The sequence below is a fragment of the Rattus rattus genome, chromosome 9 (assembly GCF_011064425.1).
Source record: "Rattus rattus isolate New Zealand chromosome 9, Rrattus_CSIRO_v1, whole genome shotgun sequence".
NCBI classification, from domain to species: Eukaryota; Metazoa; Chordata; class Mammalia; order Rodentia; family Muridae; genus Rattus; species Rattus rattus.
This window is the reverse complement of record NC_046162.1, coordinates 57676729-57695719: the sequence shown is the minus strand read 5'-3', so window position 1 is coordinate 57695719 and position 18991 is coordinate 57676729. Positions and strand designations below refer to the sequence as shown.

Genomic DNA, 18991 nt, shown 5'->3' with positions numbered 1-18991 from the left:
GGACCACATTTCCTGATGGCAGCTTTTCTTCAGGCGTCAAGAAATTAAATAACACTGTTTCCTGCGTGTGCTCTAGAGAAGGATCCTTCTCAGTCTTACAGCTAACTAGAGTACGCCTTACAATGAGTCTGGAATACGTACATGGTCAAGTTCCTCCTCCAACAGCCTTCCCTTCCGTACCTAGAGAGTTGTCGCAAAAACCCCAGCAAGTCCTCCCTTAGCACTGGACTCTTGGTCACACCGCCCCGTTTTCCTCTAGGTGCTAACCCTTCATCCACATCCTTCCCAGCAGTGTCAGCTCTCTTCCCTTGAATGAGAGATCTGTGTTCGCCCTCCTCCCTGGTGCCTGCTGTCTTGGCCTACAGCTATATTCTTCCTCCCAGGAATAGTACATACCTTTTCTGTATCCTGTTCAAGACCTATGACAGACTCCGAGTGTAACTCAGGTCTCACATAAAACTAAGCAAAAAAATGTAATCACAGAGAATGTCCCAGTGAAGTTCGTAGTCCCTGGAAGCCTAGACTGTCATATAAAACCTCACTACAGAAAATTATATTAGAGCCGGAATAGACGCATGACCCTGCATGGAGAAAACGGAGGAAGGTGTTCAGGCTTACATTTGAGTTGGATCTTTAGAAAATGGGAGCAGAGAAAAAAAATGCCAAACAGCCAAAGCAGTATAATCAAAGGCTCGGCAATGTGAGCTGCCTGGCACACGCCTGAAGGTGGAAATTGTTATTCATCAGACCCAAAGTGCTGGGCAGTGAGAGGTTCAGAGATGAAACGGGTGGGCTGTATACAGCCGAGTGTTGTGTGGAATTTGTGAGCGGAGCTGTTTGCATTTCGTAGGCAGCGGAGAATCCTGGACGGCTTGAGATAAGGAATGTGACATGACTAGACTAGATCCAAGTTTTAGATGACTTCTGGCCATGATGTGTTAAACAGGAAGTGGGCCGGTTAAGTGGGGAGTTCAGAGCCACAAGAAGCAGTGCGTGCCTGTGATCCCAGCACTTGATCAGAAGCAGGAGGATCTCAAGTTCAGGGCTGGCCTGAGGAAGTAACAGTAGACCTGGGTAAAACACTTTTCTTTGTGTTTCCTTTTCTGCGTTTGTGGGGTTTTTTGCCTTTGCATTTGGTTGGCTGTTTGTGTTTGGTGGTGGTGGTGGTGGTGGTGGTGGTGGTGGTGGTGGTGGTGGTGGTGGTGGTGGTGGTGTGGTTGATGATGTTGTTATGGAGGATTTTACAGGTTTTGTGCTGGGACTCGAACCCAAGGTATCACGCCTGTCAAGCACATGCTCTACCGAGGAGGTGTATACCAATACTCCCTGTTCTCACAGTTCAGTTGTGGAATATAGAAATGTGTTTGGAAATGAAATTTTGTCATCTCTTATTAAAGATATGTTCTCAAGTGCAGTTGTGGTACACACCTTTAGACGCAGCATCAAGAGGCAGAGGTAGGCAGAGCTTCATGAATTCAAGGCCAGCCTGGTCTACAAAGTGATTTTCAGGACAGCCAAGGCTACATAGAGAAACCCTGTCTCAAAAAATAGATAGATAGATAGATAGATAGATAGATAGATAGATAGATAGATAGATAGATAGAGGTTGGGGATTTAGCTCAGTGGTAGAGCACTTGCCTAGCAAGCTCAAGGCCCTGGGTTCAGTCCCCAACTCCAGAAAAAAGAAAAAGAAAAAGGAAGATAGATAGATAGACAGACAGATGGACGAACAGACAGACAGACAGACAGACAGATAGATAGATAGACAGATGATGGATGGATAGATAGATAGACAGACAGATGATGGATGGATAGATAGATAGACAGACAGATGATGGATGGATAGATGGATGGAGAGAGAGAGAGAAAGAGAGAGAGAGAGGCTCTACAGTGATGTGTGCATGATGGTGCCTAGCCTCAGGATGAGGTGAAAATATACTACAAGATTTGTGAAAAGCCAACCAGACATTTCTAACTCCCCTCTTCCTCCTCCTTAGAATGACAAGGCATTTGGAGGATTGCAGGATGGACCCCTACTTTATACACTGTTGCCACTTACTGGGGCTTGACTACTAGAGAGACTTCAGGTCATGCGATTCCGTGCTAACAGTTACTTCCTTACAGCTAGGACACCAAACAGAAGAACTTAAGGGAGTAAAGCTTACTTGAGCTCACAGTCTCAGAAGCTTTAGAACATCATAGCAGGGAAGGCATGGCCGAGTCATGGTAGTGAGAGCATTCAACTGGGTAGAGGAAGAAGCAGGAAACCAAGCCAAAACCAGAGTTGGGCTACCACTCCCAAAGGCCCACCCTGGAGACCTAGATTGGCCATCCAGACCCCCTTTTCTAAAGGTTCCACAATCTCCCCCCCCCAACAGCGCCACCATCTGGAAGTCAAGTGTATGAACCCACAAGACCATTTCAAAGTCAAACCATAACACAAACTGCATTATAGACACCAGAGCATTCTTGGTCTAGATGGCATGGATCCTACGGCCATAACGCATGTCTACTGACATCCACGTATTCAACTCTCTTCCATGGATCAACTGCAGTTCTGAGGGAACCCATTTTCCCCCCCAGGGAAATAAAGTGCTTTGGAGATCTTCAACAGCATCAATTATGAAAGCACAGATTTGTTTAGTGACTACAGACTGCAGCATAACTGAGATAAATCATGGCTCCCTTTAATTGACTCTCCTTAGAAAGCAGATCAGAATGCAAATGAGTCACATCATTCTAGAGAAACTCTAAATCTGTTCTTATCCTAAAATGATTCAGAATCCATGTCTTTCAACTAATCAGAGTGCGTCAGGATACCGTGAATGACAAGCAGCAGTTATATTAAGTTACCCATTCTTTAAGATGAACTCCTTGTGGGCTGGAGAGATGGCTCAGGGGTTAAGAGCACTGACTGCTCTTCCAGAGGTCCTGAGTTCAAATCCCAGCAACCACATGGTGGCTCACAACCCTCTGTAATGAGATCTGATTGATGCCCTTTTCCTGTGCGTCTGAAAACATCAACAGTGTACTTACATAAAATAAATAAATCTTTAAAAAAAAAAAAGCTTTCTTAAAAAAGATGAAGCACTTGCACCTGCTGGATGAAGCTGATTACTGCCCGTCAGCCTTGGTATATCGAGGTTACCACACCCGGAGGTAGAAGGCCTCTGTCCTAAGGTGTGAGAGAAGGGCCTCTCCAGAGACCACAGATCTCTTCTGTGTTTCTCCTTGAGAAAGTTCTCCACCCTCTGAATATTCATCATTTCTGCAGAGCACCTCGGATCTTCTCACTGTTGGTAGAATGTTCTGCAGATCGGAACTCGATGTGTATGTTTGGCTCAATGATCTTTTTAAAACCAAAAGCTTTTCCAAGAGTAAACTGTGCCCACGACCCTAGCATGTTCCTCTGCTGTAATGAGATGTCCTTCTGCAGGTGGCTTACAGCCAGCAAGAAAACCTCCAGACCTTCGTGACCACATGCAGCTTTTTTGAGCACTCCATGTTGCTTCCTCTAATAATATCCCTCAAAGCTTGGTTTGTGTGCCCTGTTACTGGATCTGAGACATGTTTTCTTCCCTATGTCTCTTGACTTATTGAATTACACACAACTAAAAAGCAAAACAACCTTACGGATCATCAGAGTATGAGTAAATAAGAAGTACAGGACCTTAAGGGTTCATGGTGACACACACCTCTAATCTCAGCATTCAGAAGACTGAGGCAGGAGGATCACAAGGACTAGGTCAGCTTTCCCTTTATCACAAGACTGTGTCTCAAAAAAAAAAATCCTGAATTTTTCATTTCACTGCTGTGTCTAAATGCAATGCCTTGCTTGGCTTTTTCTGCAGTGGAGATGAACTTAATTGGCTGTTACAGTGGTTTGAATAGGAATGACCTCCATAGACTCAGGTGTTTGAATGCTTAGCCCATAGGGAGTAGCACTATTAGGAGGTGGGGTCTTGTTAGAGGAAGTGTGTCATTATGGAGGCAGGGCTTTGAGGTCTTATATGCTCACGCTGGGACTAGTGTCACACTTAGATAAGATGTAGAGTCCTCAGTTCCTTCTCCAGCCCCATGTCTGCTGTGTGCCGCCATGCTTCCCCACCATGATGATAATGGACTAAACCTCTGAACTGTAAGCCAGCCCCAGTGAAATCTTTTCCTTTATAAGAGTTGCCATGGTCATGGTGTCTCTTCTCGGCAAGAAAACCCTTAGACAGTTGTCCCGAGTTCACCCCCAGCCTTTCGTCAGCACTGTGCTTTTTCTCCACAAACACATTCATTCAGCTTAAAGCTCTCCATCGAGCGGTTTCTCTGTCTTTGACCCCTTTACAGCCTAAGTCGATTGATAATGATTTAGACTTTTTCAGCTTTCATGTGTTTATCTAAATCTCTTAATGAGCAGAGCACAATGACAGAAAAGTGTGATGGGCTGAGTGCAAGTCCAAGTGCCTAGCTGTGGGAGCACAGAAGGTAAAACATTACGTGAGTGTACCCGAGAGCCATTTCTCTGCATCAGAAGATGCACAGTCCCTGAAGACACCACAGACAGACTACCATCGGCTTGTTCCCAAAACTTGAGAATGAGTGGGAAAGTTAACCCAGAAACACAAGAGACTAAGGACAAGTAGAACTGGTCTTACTAAAGAAGGCAACAGGGGCTGGAGAGATGGCTCCATGGAGTATTGGCTCTTCATCCAGAAGATCTGTGTGTAGTTCCCAGCAGCTCACTCTTGCCTGTAACTCCATGTCCAGGGGTCTGGCCACTACGTGTGTGTTCGAGCGTGTATGTGTACATTTATACACACACACACACACATACACACACATAGATTTTAGTTTAATATTTTTAAAGGAAATTGTGACCTTGCACAGCTCAGCAGACAGACAGATGCCTTCAGTTAGTGACTTGGAATGAAGAGGGAACCTGACCATTCCCAGTCTTCAAACACCAGATCTCCAGCCTCCTCCTGCCAGATTCCCCCTTACCTGAAAACCACTCCACCACCCACCACCCTGTAGCTTTAGGGTTGAGTGGATTTGGTTTCTTCTCAAGGCAGCTGAACTTGAGTTAAAAGGAAGAAGAATGGTAAGAGACGTCAATAACAAGTTGGGGGGAAACTAAGGGGGGAGTAAAAAAATGCATTTTTTTTTTCAAAACTCTTGGTCTTCTCAGGTCGAGTTAGCAAGAGAGACCAAAGCTGTGGTAGGAGTTAGCAGGCACCTGGTTTGTTCTACAAGGGCTGCACCGTTTTCGTAGGGGGATCAGGTGGCCTCCTGCGCCATTAGCCTTGTGCCGTGTGTTACCAGCTGACTTCTCCAATTCTCTTTTCTCAGTGGGCTAGAACACAGCTGGTTAAATAGGCCGTGACACACATAAGCTCCCATGTCTGCTTTATTGACTGCTTTATGGAAATGTATCACACTCCAAAGGGTCCTCATTGTTGTTGCCACGAGGAGCTGACTGAAGAGCCGCGTTTAGCGCTGAGAGATGGAGTCCTGCCCTGTCATTTTTTTGTCTATGGCAGAGTTGGTTTCCGGGTGGAATGCGAGGGTTTAAAAGGATCGGGATGAAGAGAGAAGGATGTCTGAGAATTTCTTTTATCTTCATTTGTCGTGGGAGTTGGGCGGCCATCACTTCTGAGTAAAACACTCCTCCGTTGATCTTATCTTTATGGCCAAACATCCTTTAGCTAAGTGAATCTTTCCCCTTATGTGGGTTGCTCAAAGAGATTCGGTTAAGTGTAGTCGTGGTGAGAGATTATGACATTAATGCAATTCTGTTTTGTGCTGATAGAACGTGATACATGCGCAGGTTGATACGAGAGAACCATTTGTCCCTAGTAAATTGAGACAGTTTCTAGGTCTCTTTTCCTCGTGATGGTGGTAACTTCTATTCAAGTAACAGACAAAGAAAGTGTCTCTTTTTACAATTTTAGCTATGGTTTTGGCTTTTAAATAACAACTTGCACAGTTATGGTTGCTCCCTATCTTCCCAGCATCCTGGAAAACATCTACATACTCTCTATAAGGCCCGGAGCCATTTGTTGGACAGTGGGGGGGAGGACTCAGTTGTAGAAGTCTCCCGCCTCACCTCCCATACTGTGCCTACCCATAAGCCTTCTTCAACTGCCACGTTTTAGTCAAGACCCTGAAGGTCACCAAAATAGGAGACAGTGAAAGCAACAGAATGGCTCCCATCTTTCTTGCATAGATTCAGCCGACGGTCAGCGAGCTGATGTGCTCCAGCCCTTTGAGGAGAACAACTAACACGGAACTCACAGCAGCGCCTGTCTAGTCCATCAAACAGAGAATGATTGTGCTTGGTTATCTATTTTTTTTTTTCATGAGCATTTTTAATTTCTTCTAAAATCCCATTTTCCCCCCACGGTGCATCAGGGAAACTTACGTGAGATATTTCACAAATACAAAAAAACCCTCCAATGTGTAAGAAAGCAACATAACGCGTCTAACTGTTTACATACAAAAGCACAGTGTATAAAAACCATCCCCAGGCCAGATTGCTCGTCGGGATCTTGTTGGGGAAGAACCAAGTGGGAAATTCAGTGCCCAGATTTTAGCAAGCTGAGTTGACTCTGGGGAAGAGGAGGTGGGGAGGGCACCATCCCCGCAGGCCTAGAATTAGAGACTCGGGAGTTCAGACGTCTCTGTGCATCCCGCCTTTGTTTTCCTGGTGGTGGTGGTCTTGGGTTTCACTTGGTGGGGAGAGAAAAGCCTCATGCTGATAATGTACTGAAAGTAAATGAAATTAAATAAGCGAAGCGTGCTCGTCACTACTTCCTCCCCCCTGGGTAATTCAATTCAAGCTCTGTCTGCGATGGCAACTCACAGGGGCTGTCTCTGTCACCCCGCTGGGGCCCGGAGTCTTAGCATCTAAATAAAAGTTTCACTCAAGCATTTTTTATGCTCCTGCCGGCAGGATCAGTGAGCTGGTGTGGGTACATTAATGTAATATTCATACGCACAGACTCTCCCCGCACACAAGGCGATGTCTTTCCATTTTCATAATTATAAATGTTCCACAAAAATGGCATTTAGATTTGCATTTTAAAAAAAAGGTTTGAATTCCAATAAGACTCTTAACATGTCTTTTATGATTCAGACTTTTAGCAAGAAACTCTCTACATTTAGCAAGACCTTTAAAAAGAAGAAACTTGTGGAGAGAGATAGCTTGGGGCATCCCATCTCTCTCAGTCCCTGTGCCTTTCATTTGAATTTGAGGCCTCCAGGAGCAATTTTTTGAACAGTGTTTCAGAGAAGAACCTTCTTCAGACCGCTTTCCCTGTATTTGTTCCTCACCTCACTGGACCTCCCATCTGCAGGGCGATCACGTGACCCCCACCCCCAGGGCGATCACGTGGCCCCATCTGTAGGGTGGTCACGTGACCTCCCACCTGTTGGTCAGTCATGTGACTTCCCACCGTAGAAGGCTCACATGACCACCACCTGCAGAAGGATCTCCACTGGTTCTCCGTGTTTTCAGGGGAGCTAGAATTTCAGACTGGTGGGAGTAAAAACAGAAAAACTTTAAAAATGAACTCCCATTTGTTGGGGTTCATCTCAGACATGTACCCCAAGACCCATCTGAAAGAATTTATGCCAAACACAGAGTTTACTCACCGTAAAAAACGCACAAATGAAAACAGCTGCTGGGCGTGGCCAGCCTGGTATGCCATACTTCAAGTTCCAGACCAGCCAGGGCAACATGGTGAGATCCTGTGTCAGAAACCAAAAGAGGAGCAGAGAGGGAGGGACTAAGGGGGAGGGGGCGGGAAGAAAAGATAAGATTCTATGTGCGAGGAAGTTAGCAAGAAGACGATTGGATAAAAACAAACAAACAAAAAGCAATCACATAAAGTCAAACGAAGACTCCTGCTTTACTGTTTTTTTTTTTTCGGGTGCGTGTGTTCATGCACATGTGCACTTGGGTATGATGCGCATGTGTACACGTGAGTGCAGTTACCTGTGAAGGCCAGAGGCATCAAATCTTCCCTGGATCTGAAGTTACAGGCAGCTGAAGGCTACTGAGCATGGGTTCTGGGAAGCAAAAGAGCAGCACCTGCCATCTCTCTGACCTCTCTGATCTATGCTTTTGTGCGCTCGTGCCTCTGTGTGTGTGTGTGTGTGTGTGTGTGTGTGTGTGTGTGTGTGTGTGTGTGTGTTTTAAGGGTTTTCTTTATTTTTATTTTGGATTTTGGGTCAGTATGAGGTCAGATCACTTTAGGGAATTGGAACTGGTCCTCAGGGACTCTGAACATTCTAGACAAACGCATCCAGCCCAAGGTCCTGCTGTCTTTATGAGGGACAAAAGTTGTCTGTTCCACTGAACTGTAGTTCTAAAATCTAGGCCTGAAAAAGCAAAAACTTTATTTTATTTGTTTTTGAAAACAAAGAAGCAAATAAGTTTCCACTGAACTGAGAAAATTTGATTTGTTTAAACAAAGAAGCAAATACTGAACTGAGTGAATAAAATTGACTGATTGGCAGGAAAAATTCTTTTACCCTTATGTTCGAAGATACACACGGGTGCCCACTTGATTCATTTATGGTCATGCCTTATTTTGAAGTGCGTGTTTGGTTTGATTGTTTTTTGGTTTTTTGGGAGTTTTGTTTTAATTACGTGCATGTGTGTTGGGGCGGGGGAGGTGTATGGGTGTGAGTACCCACAGAGGCTGAAAATGGCGTCAACCCTTGGAGCTGGAGTTACAGGGGACTTGGAGCTGCCTAAAGTAGGTGCTGGGAGTTGAGGGGCGGGGTCGTTTGTTTGTGTTTGTGTTTTATTTGTTGTTGGGTTTTGGTTGATTGGTTGATTGGTTGGTTGGTTGGCTGGCTGTTGTTGTTGTTTTTGGAGTTTGGGGCTTGGGATTATTTTATTTTATTTTATTGAGACAGATCACACTATGTAACCCTGGCTGGCCTCAAACCTGCTGGATAGAACATGATAACCTTGAACTCACAGAGTTCACCTGCTAATGCCTCCTAAGTGCTAAGATTAAAGTCATGCTTGCCTGGATTGCCTTTTTTTCATAACTTTTTAAAAAATAACTTTTGTTTGTTTGGTGGGTTTTGTTTTGTTTTTTTAAGCAAGGGTTTGTTTTTTCTTTTAAGACAACATTTCCCTGTGTAGCCCTGGCTGTCTAGAGCTCGCTCTGTAGACCAGACTGGCCTCCAACTCAGAGATCCACCTGCCTCTGCCTCTAGAGTGCTCAGATTAAAGGTGTGCACCATCACTGGAGAAGTAACATTTCTTTGATTATAATACAATTATGATATTTCTCCATTCCTTTTCCGGCCTCCAAACCCTCCCACATTCCCATCCCTGCTCCCTTTCAAGTTCATGGCCTCTTTCTTCATTAACTGTGATTACATGCACGTATGTCTATACATATGTAATCTTAAATGTAACCTGTTCAGTCCGTATAATGTATTTGCGTGTATGTTTTCAGAACTGACAGTTGGCACTGGACAACCAATTGATGTTCTCTTCCCTAGGGAAGGTTACTCCTTACACTCCCGACGTCCCCCAGTTCCCTAAAGTTCTTTGTATAAAGCGGAGGCCTCGTGGACCTTTCCCTGTCTGGTTTAGCTTCAGTGTCACTTCTTCAGCTCACATTTGGGCGAGACTTTACCTGTTCAGCCTCTGACATTACTAGGAGACACAATCTCACCGCGAAGTCCTTGTTCCTCTGACTCTTAAAAAATTTCCGCCCCTTCTTCTGCAATGTCTCCTAAGTTTCAGGCACAGAAGTGTTTTGTAGATGTAGCCACTGGGACTGGGCTGCACAGCTCTAAATTTTTACTGGTGGTGTGTTGTGTTAGATATTTAATCTCAGTCGGGGGTTTCTACCCCACGTTTAATCATTCCGTTCCCAGATAAAAGACCACACAACTTTTATATTTATAAGCCAGGCAGACATCTACCCTCTAAACTGTTATCTCTACTTCCCTATCCATAACCCTGACTCATATCTTACCATGATCCGTCTGGGCCGCTCTTAACTCCAGTTGGTCAGCCCTCATGGCCATGTTTTCAGGACTCACCTACCCCGAGGCACCTTCTCCTCTCTACCTACTTCTCTATTTCCCTGTGGTCTCTTCTCAGACTCCAAGCCTGGGAACCGAAACCCCACTTATCTCTCTTCTGCCCAGCAATAGGCTGTCTGAATCTTTATTCCACCAAGAGTTTTAAGTGGAGGAGCAAGGTCACATGGCTTTACTTTGTGTTTGTGCAGATTATCTCCTCCCTGGAGGCCAGCAGGCCTGGGGTGGAGGTGTATTTAGCATTACACTACATAGCAACAGACCAAACCTCAACAATTGTGCTTTTCTGTAGTGATCTCTGCCTGTTGCAAAGAAACGTTTCCTGACTAAGGAGTAAAGACTCCACTTATCTGTGGCATAAGGACAAATACTTAGACACTGTCATTAGGGGTTGTGTTGGTTTAGTGAATTAAAGGTTGTAAATTCTCCTCCAATAAGCATGGCTTTACCAGTACTGAGTAGTTAGCTCTAGTACTGGGAATGAGTTCATTGTTGAACAGATGTTGAAAACCTCTGGTTACTGCCAGGGCAATGTGCCAGTGTTGCACTTATAAGGCCGCACTGGTCCTCAGTGTGGTTCGTAGGCCTGAGAGCCAGATAGGGCTGCCGGTTGACTCTCTCCTTCGGGAGTTTGCATGGTATCATCATAACCTTTTAAGAAGTAGTATTTTTATTTATTCTTTGAAAATTGTACAAATGTAGACAATGTGTTTTGAATTGTTTGCTCTATAAATTTTGAAGTAAAACATTCGGGTCGAAGAACTAAAATATGAATAGTAAGCGTCTGTTACCCTCTCTTCTCCATTGGTCCTAAGTCAGAAAGGTAAAGTTGAGATCAGTGATAGCACTTCAGAGAAAGGCACTTGCAGAGTCTGACAACCTGAGTTCAATCCCCAGAACCCCATGTGGTAGGAGAGAACTGACTAAACACACACATACACATATGCATGCTGCACACACACATGCATGCACATACACACACACACATGCACGTGCACACATAGACACATGATAAAATAAATGTAACTTTAAACATGTTTCAAGAAATGTGAGGTTGGGCTGGGGTTGTGGCTTAGCGGTAGAACATACGCCAGAGAAGAAAGGAGAAGGCAGAAGACAGGAGGGGGGGGAGAGGAGGGACATGCTGAGTTATGGTTTTCTGGACTTTAGGGGAGCTAGTCGCAGTGGTTCATGTGTATCACCTCAACGTTCAGGGCGTGAAGACAGGAGGATTACAGGACCAGGGCAGCTGGAACTGCTGTTCTCTTTTGTTTTATTATTGAGAAGTAACTTCTCTCCTTAATCTTTTGCCCCTCCTTTCTGTGAAGCAAGTGTATAAGCCCCAGGCAGGAAGATGAATTAGGAGTTTGGCGTCTCAATAAATTTGTACCTAAGGAAACTATTAAAAGCCAAGAATGTCACTGTCCTGCAGTTAAAGGTTGATGTCAGCCCCAAGGTCTCCTTTTTTTTTTTTTTTTGCTAAAGTTTCTACGATTCTTAGACATACACACACACACACACACACACACACATGTTCTTAGACACACACATTGCCCATTCTTTGAAAAATCTGGGTTGGAGAGATGGCTTAGTGGTTAAGAGCACAAACTGCTCTTCCAGAGGTCCTGAGTTCAATTCCCAGCAACCACATGATGGCTCACAACCATTTGTAATGAGATCTGATGCCCTCTTCTGGTGTGTCTGAAGACAGCAACAGTGTACTTATTTTATATAATAAATAAATCTTTAAAAAAGAAAAAGAAAAACCTGAGATCTGGTGGCTATTGCCAAATTCACTTTTCATAACCGATCTTCGTGAACTTCACAATATTTACATTCCCCAAAGTAGCCGTCCAAATGAAACAGGCTGTGGTGGTTTTCTCAGTAGGTTAAGTGCTTTCTGTGTGCACATGAGGACCAGAGTTTGGGTCCCTAGCACCCACATAAAATCTGGACAAGGTATACTAGTCTATTAGCCCAGCTCTGGGGTATGGACACAGATTCCCCAGAATTCACCAGCATAGCCTTGAGCTGAGCTCCAGGTTTAATAAGAGACTCTGCCTCAAAAAATGGGGTATGGAGCAAACGACAGAGGAAGACACACACACACTCACACACACACACACACACACACTCACACACACACACTCACACACCCTAAGACCCACATGCACACAAACGCAAATATACACTGACAGCTGCAACGAAGCCCGCAGGTGGGTGTGTGTTCATCGTCCCCTTTGAAATGACTGCACGCACCGTGGCGTGTATCACTCGCTGAAGCTTGTCCTCCTTGCTCTTCATCCGACTTTTGATTATCTCAGCGTGGATTACTCAATTTACAGCTTATATCCACCGCAAATTCCTAATTCCCCGGGGTCCTTTTTGGCCAATCAGCACACATTTAGGCTACGTCCTCTTGCCGCAAGTTAATGTATGTTTAGTCATTTTAAGCAATATTAGCATTAGATATAATTAGGAAGAAAATTAACTTTTTCCCCTAATCATATAGAAAATGTTGTATTCCGTGCTGCATTTAAACAATTACCCTTCTGTACTCCATCATTACTGTGACTAATCTAAATAAAGTAGCTTAAATGGAAATTCTATCAGGTTTAAACAAAGCATTTTACTGCTGTTCCTTTTAGGAATAGACGACATCATCAGAGGGGCTCAAGAGCTGGATAACGTCATCAAGCAAGGATACTTGGAGAAGAAAAGCAAAGGTATTCATCAGACCTGTGAAAAGCAGAACATCTCAGGAGAAGAGGGAGGGAGGGAAGGAGAGAAGACAGGAGGAGATGTTGCTAGAGGATAGGATGTCTTCCTGGGGCCCAGTACTGTGCTGGATCCATATAAGGCAAAAGCCAGGATAGGAAGGAAGTGGTATTAGTGTATGTCAACCAAAGAGAGAAAGCTCAAATCTTCAGCAAACTGTGGGCTTCACTGGAATTGGTTCTGGCCAGTTTGGGTGGCAGACACCTCTAATCCTAGCACTCTGGAAGCAAAGACAGGTGGATCTGTGTGAGATGGATGGATGGATGGATGGATGGATGGATGGATGGATGGATGATGGATCCCTGTCCTCATGTCTCAATGTCAAACTGTAGCAGAAGGAAGGAAACACACACACCTTTGATCCCAGCACTTGGGAGGCAGAGACAGGTAGATCTATTGGTTCAAAGCCAGCCTGGTCCACAGAGTGAGTTCTAGGACAGCCAGGGCTACACAGAGAAACCTTGTCTCAAAAAAGAAAAAAAAAAGATACTGTTTTTGTCAAGATGTAGTCTTTCCAAGTGTGAAGCAGCCAGATTCCAAATTTCAGAGATGCCCAACTCAACCCTTTCAGCCATTCCATTACAATAGATACTACAGAGGCCAGAATCCCTGTTTTAATGCTCAATATTAAATTCGCTAAGGCGAATTTACCACAGATGCTCAAAAAGAAGAAGAAAAAGAAAGCCCTTCTCTTGGCCATGGCCTGGAGGACCTGGAGTATTATTTCTGTTTAGAGAAAGCAACAGTGGGTATAGTACTGCATGCCTATAACCCCAACACTAGAGAGGCTCAGACAAGATGGCAGCCATGCCTATAACCCCAACACTAGAGAGGCTCAGACAAGATGGCAGCCATGCCTATAACCCCAACACTAGAGAGGCTCAGACAAGATGGCAGTCATGAGTTTCAGGCCAGCCTGGATTACCCAGTGAGAGACTCTAGTCTCCAAAAAGAAACAAACAAAGATATCATAGGAAGTTTGGAAAATGCAGGGTAAGATTTGATCCTAAAGGAGGGAAAGTGAGCTAGATAAAAAGACATCCAGGAAAGCACAGAGAAGCAGCCTTAGGAAGAGCCTGGGCCTATGATGGAGTTCATCCTCGCCACTCAGTCAATATGGGATAACCTGTGGGAGTGGAAAGGAGGGTTTTACAGTCCATTAACCCAGGAAATAAAACAATAACCCACTCGACTGTGTTGTTGGATTTTACAGACTCTTGGGCGATTCTAGTTACCTGAATTTATGTCTCTTCTCACTCCTCTGTGTAGATCATAGCTTCTTTGGGTCGGAGTGGCAGAAGCGATGGTGTGTTATCAGCAGAGGGCTCTTCCTCTACTATGCTAATGAGAAAAGTAAGTGTGCTCCATTTACACAGCGGCATCTCACTCCCGGATACAAGCACTTCGTAAATCCTCAAGCACTTAGGTCTCTAGACAACGGTCCTTAACTAACACCTATAGTGAGACATGCTTAGGAAAGAAATAGGCTTGGGTAACTAATACCTTGCCCACTGCTGATAACACAGGCCAATTTAGCATTTTTTTTCCTCCTTAAACACTAAGTGTGGTCAACATATCAAAAGGTTATAGTCTATTGTGACTCATTCCACATTATCGAATGGTTTTTAGCAGTCATTGAAAAAATAAATATATGAAAGAAAGGCTTGGAAAGTGGTTCAGTGGACAAAGTGTTGCATAAGCACGAGGACTTGAGTTCAAACCTCCAGAACCCGTGTAAAACTAAAGGCGATAACATAGCTCTGTAACCCAGAACTTTTACAGCTGGAGAGATGGCTCAGCCGTTAAGAGCACTAGCTACTCTTCCAGAGGTCCTGAGTTCAATTCCCAGCAACCACCTGGTGGCTCACAACCATCTGTAATAGGATCTAATGCCCTCTTCTGGTGTGTCTGAAGACAGCAACATGAATATAAATATACGCATACAAATAAATAATCTGGGGGGGAGGGAGAAATTACAATGAGATGGGAGGCAAACACAGGAGACTCCCCCCAGAACTCTTAAACTAACTAGGCTGACATACACAGCAGCAAGAGAAAAACCACACCTCAGGCAGAGGGAAGACAAGAAGGAACATCAAAGGCTGTGCTCTGACTTCTGTGTGTGTACGCCATGGCATGCATACCCCCTAAACACACATGCATACATGCACAAGTGAGAGCACATATGCACACAAAGATATTAAAACAAGACATACAACAGCAAGCAAAAAAAAAAAGCATGAAGATGCCGGGCATGGTAGCACACTCCTGCAATCCCAACACTTAGAAAGCTGAGGCAAGAGGATCACAAATTCAAGGCTTGCCTGAGCTACATCGTAAGACTCTGTCTCCAAAGCCAAGAATTGGAGATGTAGCCCAGTGGCAGGGCACTTGCCTGGTTGGTGTACACAAGGCACTGGATCCAATCCCAAGCCACACACAAAATAATACAGTAATATAATAATAATAATAATTCTGAGAAAGATTTAAGTGATATTAACAATGGCCCAGAAATAGAACCTTAGGGTTCAAACTCTCTAAGAGTACGTTCATGACTGTTGGGAAACAGTGGTCCAGTAGACATCCCTAGAGCCATGGAATGTTGAAATCTAAATGGTGGTTGTACCCAAGAGACACTCTTCAGCCAGATGACAGCAGCGGCAACCAAGCGTTGACTAAGAGGCAGTTTCTTAATGAGCCACTACATGCTATGCCTAGAAGGCCTGTCATGTCGAACACACTTCCTCAGTTCCTGAGAAGAGAGGATTTAAACAGAATTGGAGGGAACCACAAATAAATACAAGTTAAAAGTTACTATAATAAATGAATGCTGTCTTAGGGTTCTGTTGCTGTGTAGAGACACCATGACCAAGGCATTCAATGGGGCCTGGCTTACAGTTTGAGAGATTTAGTCCATTATCATCATGGCAGGAAGCATGGCAGTGTGCAGGCAGACATGGTGCTGGAGAAGGGGCTACGTCTTAATCCATAGGCAGCAGAAATGAATGCCACACTAGGCCTAGCTTGAGCATATATGAGACCTCAAAGCTGTCCCACACAGTGACACACTTCCCTTAAACAAGGCCACACCCACTACTATAAGGCCACACCTCCTAATGGCGCCATTCCCTATGGACCAAGCATTCAAACACTTGAGTCTATGGGACCATTCTTATTCAAACTGCCACAAAGACCAACTCCCTGTGAGAGGATACCCTTCCACAGATGGGATCAAGAGGAAAAGGAGGTAAGTGTTCGAAGGGGCTCCCTTGGGCTTTCCCACCTTCATGCAGAGACCAGTGGTAGCTCTACTAAGAAGGCCTCTTCTTTGCCCTCCAGCGTGTATTGGTTTCCCTTGCTTCCTTTCTAAACTGTATTCTCCGAGCCTAGAGAACAGCCTCCCTGCACCTTTGATACAACCTGGGCAGAAAGAGCTGCAGTTTTGCTAGTGATCTGGAACCTTTAGGATTTGCCCCTGGCTTGTGGCACTTGCCTTGCTCTACCACTCCTCCCGCTACAGTGGCACTGATTTTATCTTGTGGCCATCTTGGATCCCTCGGAGTCTTTCCCGTTGGAGCTGACCGCAGCATGCTCAGAAAACTGAGCAACAAACGTTCCTTGTCCTTCTAACCCCCAGCCCAGTTGCAAGTCCAGCAAATACCAGTTCTGCCCTAAGTTCTAGACCTTGGCTAGTGGTCCAGCTCAATTAGTAGATGCTTGCCTGGCGTGCATGCCTAGCAAGCCCCGGATTTGATCCTCAGCCCTACCTAAAACCAGCGTGATGGTGCATGCCTGTGACCTCAGCACTCAGAAAGTAGAATCTGGAAGGCCAGGGGTTCAAGGCCATCCTCAGCTATGTAGGGAGTTAAAGCCTAGCCTGGGCTATGAGACTGTGCTAGCTAATTAATTAATTAGCAAATTAGTTTAATTCTGGACCTACAAGGCCAACAGCCATTCTATTCTTCCAACTACTGTGCTCTCTGGACCACTGTAAAACTATTCATCCTTTCCCTTGTGTTTAAATAGGTGAGGGGGCAGGGGGCTGGAGAAAGGGCTCAGCCGTTAAAGAGCACTTACTGCTCTTGCAGAGGACCCTAGTTCCTGGCACCCATGTGGTATACCATAGCCGTCTGTAACTCCAGTTCTGAGATATCTGACATCCTCTTCTGGCCTCTGAAGGCACATGACATGCCCATGGTACACATATATACACAGGAAAGCAGACCACCCATACACACAAAATAAAACACAAATGAGTCTTCAAAAGACAACGATGGTGAGTGTTGGCGTCTCCAGGTACAAAGCTGTACGTGTTCATTCAGAACTCAGGTCTTACGGTGAGGGAGGAGGCGGGAGCGAGAGAGCGAGAGGCTCGGAGACTTTTATTGACCATTTTGCTGTCAGGGTGAAATAAAATCTGGTGACCAAAGAAACAACAAAACATTTTAGTGGCCAGTAAGAACAAGGAGGGGTACTTTAACAAAAAAGATTCTGGTGTCAGAATGCGACTGTTGCATGGCTCCCCTCTCGACACTTACTCCTTATTGTGCCCAGGACATTTTCTCCGTAGGTATAGTGTTTGTGTGTTTCTTTTAGCTCAACCAGGTAAAAATAGAGCCTTTCCCGTCTCTCTCCCTCCCTCCCATGCTCCCTCCTCATCCTCCTCTCTCCATCTCCACCCTTCTTCCCTCCCTCCAGACCTCCTTCAAATAGCCCTCCTTCTCCCTCTCCATCCTCTCTCTTCCCTCCCTCCCTCTTCCTCCTCTCCACCCCCCCACACACACACACCAACCTCACCCCCCACCTCCCATCTCAGTTTGTCCTCTATTTTCTCTCATTATCATCCAAAGGCATCTGAGGCCCCGGGTTCAATCTTCAGCACTAAACTAGGTAAGGGAAAGATTCAATATGAATTCACTCCACTTGACAGAGGGCACCCTCATCCCCCAGACCCTGCCATTGCTGCCCTCTGTCTGAGCTACAAAATCAGACGCAACCTCTCTCAGGGAAACAGGGAAGAATCCAGTGTTGTAGTTCGTTTTTGGATGAAAGTGACAGCAACGTGGTGTCTCCTTTGCTTCATTTGGGGTCTCTCTGTCACCTTCCTCATCCTCTCAAGATACCAACACTACTCAGTACTTTCCAGTCTATCTCTAGGAAGAAGATACAACGCTACATTTGAATTATTCTTCCTCTAGCATAAATTCCCACCTGACCGTCAGGGGATGGGGCGAGCATTTGAGGTAGGGTGTGGAAGGAGATCCAGGGCTTGAGAATACCTAGCTGTGCTTCCCTAATAACCCTTCTTAGACAATCGTGGTTCCCCGACAATGCGACAGCTGTTCGGTGCTTTTTATTTCCCTTCCCAGAAAAGATGCCTTCCCTTAACTATTGTGTCCCTCTGGAGACTCAGGGAGCTTTGCTGTTTTGCAGGCAAGCAGCCCAAGGGAACCTTCCTCATTAAGGGATACAACGTCCGGATGGCCCCTCACCTGCGGAAAGACTCCAAGAAAGAGTCCTGCTTTGAACTGACCTCCCAGGATAGGCGCAGCTATGAGGTAAGACCTCACAATCCTCGAAAGCCTGGCATTTTCCTTGCTGCTGCATGTGAGGCACGGTGGCCGGTGCTATGATGGGTTCCACCCTCTGTGCTACCCGATCATTCCTCCCCACTGGCCGTCCTGCTCCTTCCTTCGCTATGCAATGCCTTCTCCTCTGTCTGTTGCTATGCTCTTCCTAGATACAACCTTTACTTGTCTTTTTTGTCTTCACCCCTCTCCTGTCTTCCCAGTCTCATCATCCCACAGGTGAGATTCTTGTTTATTGCAACCCACAGTCCAGTTCTTCACACACACACACACACAGAGAGAGAGAGAGAGAGAGAGAGAGAGAGAGAGAGAGAGAGAGAGAGAGAGAGAGAGAGAGGTGGATTGATTTCTCAGCTACAGTCCTTATTCTGTCTGGTCCAACTGGTCATCCTGATGTCCTTCCACGAAATCCAAAATAAGCTTTAACTACAGAGTGAAAATTTTCCCCATGTTCGCATTGTGCAACAGATGTATGAGCTCAACCTGTTTCTAAGTTGTTTTTACTATTAAACTATAATATTTATCCAGATAAAATATATATCCAGGTAAGAGTTTTATGT

The 18991-nt window shown here is 45.1% G+C and overlaps 1 protein-coding gene across 1 annotated transcript in view; it reads left to right on the top strand.

Annotated features, from left to right (window-relative positions):
• The window catches only part of Skap1 (src kinase associated phosphoprotein 1), a 296586-nt gene that overhangs the window by 230964 nt on the left and 46631 nt on the right, over positions 1 to 18991 (top strand). The window contains exons 5-7 of the mRNA XM_032912818.1: positions 12714 to 12791; positions 14113 to 14196; positions 18277 to 18401. Of these exons, the coding sequence (XP_032768709.1) occupies positions 12714 to 12791; positions 14113 to 14196; positions 18277 to 18401 (287 nt within the window). The remainder of the gene's footprint in view (positions 1 to 12713; positions 12792 to 14112; positions 14197 to 18276; positions 18402 to 18991) is intronic.